The sequence below is a fragment of the Taudactylus pleione genome, unplaced genomic scaffold, assembly GCF_031769625.1.
Source record: "Taudactylus pleione unplaced genomic scaffold, aTauple2 ptg001362l, whole genome shotgun sequence".
NCBI lineage: Eukaryota > Metazoa > Chordata > Amphibia > Anura > Myobatrachidae > Taudactylus > Taudactylus pleione.
In genome coordinates this window covers 414,593-427,879 of record NW_028285762.1, presented here as the reverse complement: position 1 = coordinate 427,879, position 13,287 = coordinate 414,593, and the positions used below count along the sequence as shown (strand labels likewise).

At 40.3% G+C, this 13,287-nt stretch overlaps 1 protein-coding gene across 5 annotated transcripts in view; it reads right to left on the bottom strand.

The window, feature by feature from the left end:
• Positions 1–13,287, bottom strand: part of NFIX (nuclear factor I X) — a 172,707-nt gene that overhangs the window by 32,608 nt on the left and 126,812 nt on the right. For 3 of the 5 annotated variants that reach the window (XM_088463418.1, XM_088463417.1, XM_088463419.1), the window contains 2 exons: positions 13,108–13,264; positions 9,529–9,620 (listed from right to left, as the gene is read on the bottom strand). The exons of 1 other annotated variant lie outside the window; for it this stretch is intronic. In XM_088463418.1, coding sequence (XP_088319544.1) covers positions 9,529–9,620; positions 13,108–13,264 — 249 coding nt within the window. The remainder of the gene's footprint in view (positions 1–9,528; positions 9,621–13,107; positions 13,265–13,287) is intronic. One more of the 5 variants, XM_088463420.1, reaches the window with a different exon arrangement.

Below are 13,287 nucleotides of genomic sequence, written 5' to 3'. Positions count from 1 at the left end.
ATCAGTATTATATTACAGATAATAGCGCTGTGTTACAGATCAGTATTACATTATAGATGATAGTGCTGTGTTACAGATCAGTGTTATATTAGAAATGATAGTGCTGTGTTACAGATCAGTGTTATATTACAGATGATAGCGCTGTGTTCCAGATCAGTGTTATATTACAGATGATAGGGCTGTATTACAGGTCAGTGTTATATTACAGATGATATCGCAGTGTTACGGGTTAGTGTTATATTAGAAATGATAGCGCTGTGTTACATATCAGTGTCATATTACAGATGATAGTGCTGTGTTACAGATCAGTGTTATACTACAGATGATAGCGCTGTGTTACAGATCAGTGTTATACTACAGATGATAGCGCTGTGTTACAGATCAGTGTTATACTACAGATGATAGCGCTGTGTTACAGATCAGTGTTATATTACAGATGAGAGTGCTGTGTTACATATCAGTGTTATATTACAGATGATAGTGCTGTGTTACAGATTAGTGTTATATTACAGATGATAGAGCTGTTACAGGTCAGTGTTATATTACAGATAACAGCACTGTGTTACAGATCAGTGTTATATTACAGATGATAGTGCTGTGTTACAGATCAGTGTTATATTACAGATGATACTGCTGTGTTACAGATCAGTGTTATACTACAGATGATAGCGCTGTGTTACAGATCAGTGTTATATTACAGATGATAGTGCTGTGTTACAGATCAGTATTATATTACAGATGATAGCGCTGTGTTACAGATCAGTGTTATATTACAGATGATAGCGCTGTGTTACAGATCAGTATTATATTACAGATGATAGCGCTGTGTTACGAGTCAGTGTTATATTACAAATGATAGCGCTATAATACAGATCAGTGTTATATTACAGATTATAGCGCTGTTACAGGTCAGTGTTATATCACAGATGATAACGCTGTATCACAGATCAGTATTATATTACAGATAATAGCGCTGTGTTACAGATCAGTATTATATTATAGATGATAGCACTGTGTTACAGATCAGTGCTATATTACAGATAATAGGGCTGTGTTACAGATCAGTATTATATTACAGATGATAGCGCTGTGTTACAGATCAGTATTATATTACAGATGATAGCGCTGTGTTACAGAGCAGTGTTATATTACAGATGATAGCGCTGTGTTACAGATCAGTGTCATATTACAGATGATAGCGCTGTTACAGATCAGTATTATATTACAGATGATAGCGCTGTGTTACAGATCAGTGTTATATTACAGATGATAGCGCTATGATACAGATCAGTATTATATTACAGATGATAGTGCTGTGTTACAGATCAGTGTTATACTACAGATGATAGCGCTATGATACAGATCAGTATTATATTACAGATGATAGTGCTGTATTACAGATCAGTGTTATACTACAGATGATAGCGCTGTGGTACAGATCAGTGTTATATTACAGTTGATAGCGCTGTGTTACAGAGCAGTATTATATAACAGATGATAGCGCTGAGTTACAGATCAGTGTCATATTACAGATGATAGCGCTGTTACAGATCAGTATTATATTACAGATGATAGCGCTGTGTTACAGATCAGTGTTATATTACAGATGATAGCGCTGTGTTACAGATCAGTGTTATATTACAGATGATAGTGCTGTGTTACAGATCAGTGTTATATTACAGATGATAGTGCTGTGTTACAGATCAGTGTTATATTACAGATGATAGCTCTGTTACAGGTCAGTGTTATATTACAGATGACAGCGCTGTGTTACAGGTCAGTGTTATATTGCTGTTAACACTGTATTACAGATTAGTTATATTACAGATGATAGTGCTGTGTTACAGATCAGTGTTATATTACAGATGATAGCGCTGTGTTACAGATCAGTGTTATACTACAGATGATAGCGCTGTGTTACATATCAGTGTTATATTTCAGATGATAGTGCTGTGTTACAGATCAGTATTATATTACAGATGATAGTGCTGCGTTACAGATCAGTGTTATATTACAGATGATAGCCCTGTGTTACAGATCAGTGTTATATTACAGATGATAGCGCTGTGTTACAGGTCAGTATTATATTACAGATGACAGCGCTGTGTTAAGGGTCAGTATTATATTACAGATGACAGCGCTGCGTTACAGATCAGTATTATATTACAGATGATAGCGCTGTGTTACAGGTCAGTATTATATTACAGATGACAGCGCTGTGTTAAGGGTCAGTGTTATATTACAGATGATAGCGCTGTTACATATAAGTGTTATATTACAGATGACAGCGCTGCGTTACAGACCAGTGTTATATTACAGATGATAGCGCTGTGTTACAGGTCAGTATTATATTACAGATGACAGCGCTGTGTTAAGGGTCAGTGTTATATTACAGATGATAGCGCTGTTACATATAAGTGTTATATTACAGATGACAACGCTGCGTTACAGACCAGTGTTATATTACAGATGACAGCGCTGCGTTACAGGTCAGTATTATATTACAGATGACAGCGCTGTGTTATGGGTCAGTGTTATATTACAGATGATAGCGCTGTTACATATAAGTGTTATATTACAGATGACAGCGCTGCGTTACAGACCAGTGTTATATTACAAATGATAGCGCTATGATACAGATCAGTGTTATATTACAAATGATAGCGCTATGATACAGATCAGTGTTATACTACAGCTGATAATGCTGTAACACATTAGAAGATGATGTGTTACAGACCATGGAGAGCTGTACTCCACATTAGGGGATGATGTGTTACAGACCATGGAGAGCTGTGCTCCACATTAGGGGATGATGTGTTACAGACCACGGAGAGCTGTCCTCCACATTAGGGGATGATGTGTTACAGACCACGGAGAGCTGTCCTCCACATTAGGGGATGCTGTGTTACAGACCACGGACAGCTGTGCTCAAGATTAGGGGATGATGTGTTACAGACCACGGAGAGCTGTCCTCCACATTAGGGGATGATGTGTTACAGATCACGGAGAGCTGTGCTCCCACATTAGGGGATGATGTGTTACAGACCACGGAGAGCTGTGCTCCCACATTAGGGGATGATGTGTTACAGACCATGGAGAGCTGTGCTCCACATTAGGGGATGATGTGTTACAGATCATAGAGAGCTGTGCTCCACATTAGGGGATGATGTGTTACAGACCATAGAGAGCTGTGCTCCACATTAGGGGATGATGTGTTACAGACCATAGAGAGCTGTGCTCCACACTAAGGGATGATGTGTTACACAGTTCGGGGAGCTGTATTACAGACTAAGGAACATTTTGCGAATAAACGTATGAGTTTCTATTACAGTACAGTAGGGTTGTGGAAAGAGTTGAACACAAGGTGGCTGCAATTACACCTGCATTATGCGTGCACTGAGAAAAAATTTGGGTTTTCGTCTGAATGCAGAGATGAACACATTTATCAGATTGCGCCAACGCCATCCGTATGCGCCCAGCTGTTGTTTACCACTTGCACCAGCCCTACCCTTGGTGCGAGATCTCAGTTGGTATACAGGTGTATCTCTGCATATGCACAAGTAGGCATAGCTTGGACTCCGCTGAAATTCCCAAACCCGGCTGTTACTCAGTTACTTGCCTTCAGCTACAAGTGGCGTTGCTTACATCTGTGAATCGGCCGTACTTGTATACGCTCAGCCCTGGAGAATGTGCAATGCTAAAAATAGCAATATCTGGTGGAAAACTGATTTGCGTTAAAGTCTGTCTCAGCGCCAGCAAGTTGTAGCACAGGTGGTGTCAGTGGTTTAGCAAAGTGCTACTTCACCCACTTAGTTTCTCTCATCTGACCTCCCCAGGATTTATAGAATCGTGTCCTCTCTGCCAGTAACCCTCTTTGGGGGGAATTCAATTCAAAGAGATGTGGGTGTGCCTTGCTGTGCACATATTGCCTATTTACGCTAGTGCCAACATAGCTCTATAAGGAGTGTGAAGGATAACTTGCCAGCGGGGGCATGATGTGCCATGCCAGCACAACTGTGACTGAGAGGGAGATGTACCAAGCCTTCTAAAGAGTGCAGAAGGTGCCCACAGCCACCAATCAGCTTCTACCTATAATTTTATAGAATATATTTGAGAAATGCCAGCTCAAAGCCGATTGGATGCTATGATGCTTGGATGCTATGGGCAACTTCTCCAATTGTCGACTTCTCCTCTCTTTGGGCTCAATTCTGAGCCGCATGCAATCTGCACGCCATGTCAATGCAAAAGGCTTCTTTCACAGAGGCACAGCCTCCGCCATAGGAGGCCGTGGTCAGATGGAGGTACTGCACTTGCCATAGGGCTGGTACAATTTTCGATGGTACTACTGATGGTGGCATATCAAGATGCACCAATTGGTATTACAGCGTGTATGGGCACTAAAAGCCGGCGTCTTAGACCTTTGGCCTCATGGATGTACACTAGGGAATGAGTTTGTAGCGGCATTTGCATAAATTCGCAGGCGGGCGACCACCAATAGGCTGTGTGCGCTTTTACGAGTGCTGATACATCTCCCCCTGTGTCACGTTTCATAGTGCTTTGCTTGGTTATCTATAATTCTGCACTATAGCTCCATGGAAGCTCTTGTGTTGAGCAATATGGGGAAAATCAGACAGATGTAGCCAGGAGTAAAATAGCCAGGGTGCGCCTGCACCAGTCCCAGGTAATGGGAAGACCCCGAGCTTCTTATTTGGAAGGTAAATTGATCAGAAGGAGAGAGTTGCTGTCCCTGACCACCATGGGTACACGCTATACAATATATGTATTCCTGCTTGAGTTTTTCTCCACATTGGCTGTAACGCCCTTGCTGACTCTAGGAAACAATTGAATTACTCCTCCAATTTGCCAAATAATATTATATACTTATTACAGGCAAACGTTGTTACTAGGAAACAGTATATTAGAGTCTAGCGGTTGATATTTTATAGACTGTAGACTACTTTATTACTTCATTATACCAACCCTAACAACTGCGGCGATAACTCTTTTTATTTATGAGAAATATCATAGAGGCAGGCTGAGCGAAACACAGGAGTCCTGGTAATGGCGTCCCAGGAAAGTGAGAGTGTTATCAGGGGTTGGGTATGCGTGATAGACCATCCACAGGTCAGTAATCAGATGGGGGCAGCAAGATGTCGAACCTGGCATGTTACTAGTGCGATGTGCAGCATTGTAGCAGAGTCGGCTCTGCAACTGGAACATGGTGCTTTACCCATGACGCTGCCCCCCTTCTGTTTGTTGCTCTTTTGATGGTAGGGATGACCATCAATTGGTTAACCATCAATGGTGCCATCAATGCATAACACTGATGGCATGAAGCCATAAAATTATGCACTTCTCTGCTGTGAGGAATGGTAGACAGGATAGGGGGCGGGGCTTAGCTGCACTCCCCCCCCTCCGCTGAGGAATAAAAAACACTGCTACTTCTAAGCCATAGATGGTGGAGAATCATCGGATATCCGCCGTCGATGGTAAAACCATCAGCCATCGGTGGCAAACCATCGATGGTCAATGCTCATCCCTATTTGATAGTTGATAATCTGACTACATCTCTGCTATCAGATGTGCATAATACTTCTTGGGCTTTCAGTTCCTCTAATGTTGACAAACCATTCAACCATCTAGCAGAGGAGCACAAGTGTGGGTCTGTCTAATGTACATCAAGATCAAGATGGGAGAATATTTATTTATAAGAGGGGCTTCCCCACTTTTACACAAGGGGTATATTAATTGCTCGGAGATCTCCTGAGTGAACTAAAAACATAAAATGATCTAAACTCTACATTGATCTTATTTTATTCTCTTAATGGAATTTCCTAACCCAGGCCGTGGTTAGAAAGGAAATCTACAAGATTTTATTCTACGCCTACTGTAAGATCAGCTCCAGGAATCTATAACCATGTACTGGCTATTAATCTACCCATGAGCTGGCTGGCTTGTTCTTCTTACATTCTTACAAGTCAGACTGCCTGGGGCCTGGGCAAGTTAGGACTATTAGATTCACTACAGTAGAATAGCACTTATCCTAAAGAGCTTACATTCTAAATTGTTATTTGTGCATGTACACCTTCCCTCCATATACTGTACCTCATTTGCTCTGATAGAAACAGAAAACAAGTGCATTTTTGTAATTGATTTTTGAAAAATTGGTATAGCTCATTGTACATGATCCATTTTATGTTAGGCCTACTCATGTCACTTTTGCACATTAATGACTTCATGCAGCCTGGATGACAGATTTGGGTGCATATAGGTGCTAGAATCGTGCTAAACAGTCTATGTAACACATTATGGGGAGATGTGATCAGTACAGGAAATATTTAGGATTAGCGATGGCTTTAAACATCAAATTGTACAGTATGTAACAAATTCGAGGGTGTTTAGTTACAGATAAAAAAAAAAACATGTATTTAGTAATGTATGTATTAAAAATTAGGGGGCCTGTTCATCATCACTAAACGGCCCGTTACCCAAATGCTAGTTTCCGCATATTTTACATAACGAGCTATTCATCATTAGGGGTCCGATAGGACCACCTAGTATTCAGCAAACTTAGAAAACTTATAGTTTTCAGAGTTTCTTTCAAGAACAAACGCCATCTTCAGATGGCGCTGGCTCTCAGGGGCCCCCGCTACTTCCTAAGGGAAGGAGTTCCAGGGTTGCGAATAGGGATTCAAACGGATTCCACCTCCTCACTGACTCCGGTCACCCCCGTGTGCGCAGAAGACGCACACGGGGGTAGTAAGTAATGCTGCTACTTCTGTAGCCGTGTTACTAATCGCGTGGACGGCTGCTTTTCTGTCCCCGCATCGGAGCAATGCGAGGTGGATACTTGCCCCCAAAGATGAATAGGCCCCTAGGGGTGTTATGTCTGAGATTTAGTAAATGACAGTTATTTCCTGGATTTAGTAAATGACAGCATTATACTATACAGTTAGAACTATAGGTCATGGTATAGTATAGATTTATAGTTATTATGTAACACAGGTCTATGATTAGTAAATGGTCATACACTATAGGATTATTAGTAAAACTGTAGTAAGAATTAAAGGGTGATATATTATTTTAGAATTAAGATTAAGGGAACTACAATTAGTATAGGGTGTATTACAGATTAACAGATGTCTGAGATTAGTAAATGTGTATAACAGGTTTGGGTACATGTGTTACAGATTAGGGTGAAACAGATTAGGGACAGGTATGCGTTGTGTACAGTCCATTACATATTAGAGACATGTATGATTAGTGTACAGTCCATTATATATTAGAGACATGTATGATTAGTGTACAGTCCATTACAGATTAGGGGCAGGTATGATTAGTGTACAGTCCATTACAGATTAGGGGCAGGTATGATTAGTGTACAGTCCATTACATATTAGGGACAGGTATGATTAGTGTACAGTCCATTACAGATTAGGGACAGGTATGATTAGTTTACAGACCATTACAGATTAGGGACAGGTATGATTAGTGTACAGTCCATTACAGATTAGGGACAGGTATGATTAGTGTACAGTCCATTACAGATTAGGGACAGGTATGATTAGTGTACAGCCCATTACAGAGACATGTATGATTAGTGTAGAGTCCATTACAGATTAGAGACATGTATGATTAGTGTACAGTCCATTACAGAGACATGTATGATTAGTGTAGAGTCCATTACAGATTAGAAACATATATGATTAGTGTACAGTCCATTACAGACTAGGGGCAGGTATGATTAGTTTACATTCCATTACAGATTAGGGACAGGTATGATTACTGTACAGTCCATTACAGATTAAGGACAGGTATGATTAGTGTACAGTCCATTACAGATTAGGGACAGGTATGATTAGTTTACAGTCCATTACAGATTAGGGGCAGGTATGATTAGTGTACAGTCCATTACAGATTAGGGACAGGTATGATTAGTGTACAGTCCATTACAGATTAGGGGCAGGTATGATTACTGTACAGTCCATTACAGATTAGGGGCAGGTATGATTAGTTTACAGACCATTACAGACTAGGGAGAGGTATGATTAGTGAACAGTGCATTACATATTATAGGTGGTTTATTACAGATAAGGAAGAGCTGCTATTAGTTTCCAGAGTAATACAGATTAGGTAGAAGTATGATTAGTTTCCAGAGTAATACAGATTAGGGCAAAGTATTATTAGTTTCCATAGTTTTAGAGATGGGGGAAGATACATGATTAGCTAATATTGTATAACAAATTAGAGAGACAAATGACTAGTTTCCATCACAGATTTGGGATGGTCTATGTCACAACAGGGAGACCTATAACTAGTTTACAAAGTATTACAGATTATGGAGATATATGATTAGTTAATAGTGTATAACAGGTTAGAGAGAGCCCTAATCGCTAACAGTGTATTGCAGGTAGGGGAGAAAAGCTATTAGCTATCAGTGTTATTACAGGTTAGGGAGAGCCATGATTAGCTAACTGTGTTATTACAGGTTATTACTTCTACCTAATGTGATAAACTAAACAGTGTTATTAAAGGTTAGGGAAAGCCGTGATTAGCTAACAGTGTTATTACAGGTTACAGAGAGACGTGATTAGCGAACAGTGTTATTACACGTTAGGGAGAGCTGTGATTAGCAAAAGTGTATTACAGGTTAGGGAGAGCCCTGATTAGTTAACAGTATTATTACAGGTTACAGAGAGCCGTGATTAGCTAACAGTGTTATTACTGGTTAGGGAGGGCAGTGATTAGCTAACATAGTATTACAGGTTAAGGAGAGCCGTGATTAGCTAACATTGTTATTACTGGTTAGGGAGGGTAGTGATTAGCTAACAGTGTATTACATTCAGGTTAAGGAAAGCCGTGATTAGCTAACAGTGTTATTACTGGTTAGGGAGGGACGTGATTAGCTAACAATGTATTTCAGGTTAGGGAGAGCCAGGATTAGCGAACAGTGTTATTACTGGTTAGGGAAGGCCGTGATTAGCTAACAGTGTATTAAAGGTTAGGGAGAGCCGTGATTAGCTAACAGTGTTATTACTGGTTAGGGAGGGTCGTGCCGAGTTTACAGAGAATTACAGGTTAGGGAGAGCCGTGCTCAGTTTAAAAATATTTACAGATTAGGGAGATCCAATTACAGATTAGGGAGATCCATGCTCAATTTACAGAGTATTACAGATTATGGACAGTTGTGTTCAGCTTATTATGGAGAGCTGTGATTAATATATCACAGAGTAGGGAGAGCCCTGGTAGTTAACAGTGTTTAAAAGATTAGAGGGAGCAGTGATTAGTTAACAGTGTATAACAGATTAGGGGGTAGTGTATTACGGGTAAGGGAGTGCAGTGATTAGTTTACAGAGTATTACAGATTAGGGACAATGCATTTCAGATTATGGACAGGTGTGATTAGTTGATGTCATATAACAGATTAGGGACAGATGTATTACAGATCAGGGGGTGCTGAATTAAACATTAGGGAGAGTTAATTTTATTAAATGGTGAATTACATATTAGGGAATATCGCTGACTTACTTGAGACTGCTGGGGGAGGTTCAGAAAGTTGCTGTCTCGTGATCCAATTGTGACAAACCTGTTGGACCCGGCGGGGGGAGGCGCTGAGAATGCTACACAACAACACAATACAGGCAACACAATGACACGGCAACACAATGGAATGGTGCAAAACAGTGGAGCAGCACGATAAAAACAACACAGAAACAAAATAAACAGGACAATAGCAACGAGGTCATGCCGCACAGTAACGTAATGCAGCCACAAAACAGAACATCGTGTTAAGGACAAACAAATGGTAAGGCAGTTACACATTATAGGCAACACAACACAGAATGACAGGTACATTGTAATCACAAGTGCGCACACAATCAGGTAACAGAACAAATGGGGAAAAAGAGAAAAAGAAAGAGATAAGCAATCAGACACAAAACTAATACATCACAACTCCCCCTGCACAAACAGACATATCAAAATACACAACTGACATGCGTGTTTACAATTACTAGTACTGTATGTTGCTAGTGTGTGTCAGACTACACAGGATACACACGGTATATCCTACAGCATCTAATAATCAAACGCTCATGTCCCTATACTCAGTTCATGTCCCATTCTCTTGTTCCCACTGAAATGTATTTATCCTGTTCCGAACACGCTGAAATCTGTATGTCTCGAATGGGCCGCTGCCTTGCTAACCCCATGTTATAGGCTCTGAGTGTCAAGTCTGTCCATGTTTCTTATTACTGAGAAGCCCCCAAATGATTCTAGTGTAAATTGGTTCAGTAACGCTGAGACCCAAATCAGCCAATCAATATATAACTTTTGCCTTTCTCGTGCAGTCTAGAAATGAAAACAGTACAATTTGTAGTGTAAATAAGAAATAAACCCTTTTAAGTGTCTGTTTTCCCTGTCTGTTACAGGAAAATGAGAGCAATAGTTCCATGATCACTAATTCTCTGTTGCCTATTTCCCAACACTAAAGACAGGACAAATGTTCCCCATATGATTGCTTTCCTAAAGTAGAACCACTCATCGTCTACCATTTTTTTGGTGAAAGACATAAAGCTGTTGGTTAAATATATGACTATATGATTAATGTCAGTTCTACCAGCAACAAAATTCCTGTTATGACCAGGATCCCCAACTAGCCTCTTACAGACGTTCTCGTTTGGACATCGTCTTGCGTAAAAACAAAGTAGCATTTATCTATAGGTCCCCCAGGGCATGAGTAAGAGCAGGGGTCCGGTCTATAGATTAGACAACACTACCCTTGTACATCACTTCTGGTACAAACACAAAGGGTCACCCATGACACAAATCCTCCTCACAGAGTACTACCATTATCATGGGAATAGATTGTCAGCTCTTCTGGGATGGTGACAGGAATTACAGTACTTCTAGATAGGCGTCTGTCACGTAGCATCAATATACGCCAACAAATGAAAATTACTTTATCAGCATTTTAGAAAGGAAATATGGGTGCCGATCAGTCCAGGTGACTGTCCAGCGCTGGGAATAAAGCTATATTTTTGCCAAAATACACATCTATCCTCTACTGAGATCACTGTGATCATTGTGCTCAACTTGACTTGAAACAGGACTTAGTTGCCAGTAGGTCTATATTTTTGTTCATGTCGCTGAATGTACAGTGCTTATTATATTCATTATTTATATTCCCTAACTTTTTTGGCATACAGCTTTATCTACTGAGCGTACTTTTGCATTAGTTGGCCAATGGCCTTATACCTATACCTGGTATAGACACTGCTAGTTCTGGTAAAGTCCACCTAGCATAGACTTGGGGGGGGGGGGGGAGAGTAATTGCTCATCTGGCACCGTTTGATTGGTTGTACACACTCCTTACAGGACTGAACACAACCCGCTCTCTTCAAAAATCTCTGAGCCGGTCAATGTAAACTAGCAGTTATTTAAGGTCTTGTTAAGGCATGGGAGTTTTTCCAGGTGTATATTTGTGTGTGTTATTAGTATGAATGTTTGTTTGTATATCAGTTTTTGCGGATCTATAAACACAAGTTGCCTTATCTTGCCTTAAGATGTATGCTAAGGCACAAATGAGTACCTAAACCTATAATACAATTAAATAATGATTTAATTACATTATTTTAGAATCTCCATATTTTAGTTGCTATCCCAGGAGGGCAGACTCCAAGATCCAGAGAAGTGGGCAGGGTGGGGCCGAGAAAAACGTGATTTGTGGCTCCACGTCCATCCCGGAGAAGAGAGCTGAAGAATATCTGATTATAATCTATTGTATCCCATATAATATTTTTCTTCAGCTTTGTTGTCCACTACCTATAAAGAATTTCTTTATTTTTTTTTTACCCAAACCTCTGACTCCCCTTGATTAGTTACATGGTCCTGTCTTCTGGTACCTGTTACGTTACTGAGATATGTCCCGGCAAACTTTCTATTCTCCGCACATCGCTATCTGTGGGATTTTGAATATCTTGAAGAATGCGGGCATCTGACTAAAATAAATGGTTTGGTAGGATGCGTGTTGGTAGTGGCAGGGGTCTCTGGGAAACAACACTCACTGTTCTGGTGGGTAACGGGAGGAAGGATTTATATTTTCCTAGAGGTAACCATTTGAAGGAAATATTATGGTCATCCCCTTTTATATTATGATAATTACAAGCAAGTTGTAGTTGGAATCGAGAATCTATATTTGATCACTATGAAAGTAATATTGTATGAGGGATTTTAAGTGCTAAAAAAAATACTGATAAATGGTAATTAACAGAGGCTCGGAACTAGTGGTTACTACAGTATGTAAACATCTCCTAATAATTTCTATTTTGCACATCAAGATGGTGTACATGGGAAGGGGGCATTGTCATGTCACACAGGCACGTTTCAAAACCCCTTTTCTCTCCCCAATAATATCACTTCCATAAAGTGATGTACTTCCTGATGCCTCAAATAAGGATGGTTGGGAGGTGTTATGTATCAATGCCTTGGTGATTAAACGCCATGCTTATAAACTGCAACTTTAATCGCTCATGTGACCTTACCTTACATCTCAGCAGAGTAAGAAATTGATGGATATATATCTTGCGTCTAAGTTCAATGATTATGTAAATGGTTGTATGTAATGACGTCATACTGTTTTGCAATTTGAGTCCTGCTCAAGATATTAAATCTGTACTCTCCTTTTAAATATTACAATAATTTGATTATTAAGTATTAATATATAACAAGCTGGAGCCCCCACCTCTACTGTGAGAACATTCAGTACATGAGAGATAACTCAGGTGAGAAGAACGATTGACATCACCAGCTTCCAAATATCATCCCGACCTTCATTTTTCCAGTTTACACTTTTAAAACAATGCTGTTATCTTATTGTAATAAATTACACTTTAAATTTTCCCTATTTGTCTCCAATAATCATTGTCCTCTAATTGTGCCCCTATTCTCTCTCTCTGTTCTCCGTCTGCTCTGATATTTCCTTTTTTACCATTCTCCCCATTATTATCCTCACCCCACCCCCAATCTCACACGGACGGGACAGATGGAGACAGGGATTTCAACTATGTTTTTGTGTGTGGGCATTTTGGGGTGATTAATTTCACTTACAGGGCGATGCTGGTGCTGACAGTCCTCCTTCTAGGACAGTGTTGTTGCTTGTGACTGGTTTTGTGTCTGGCAGGGGAAGGGGGACAGGCCTGGCCACGGGTGCAGGGGGTGGCAGCAAAAAGGAACCCGACATTTTCCCCTGGGCCCCGCTGCTGGGCTGCGGACAACATAAATAACAAA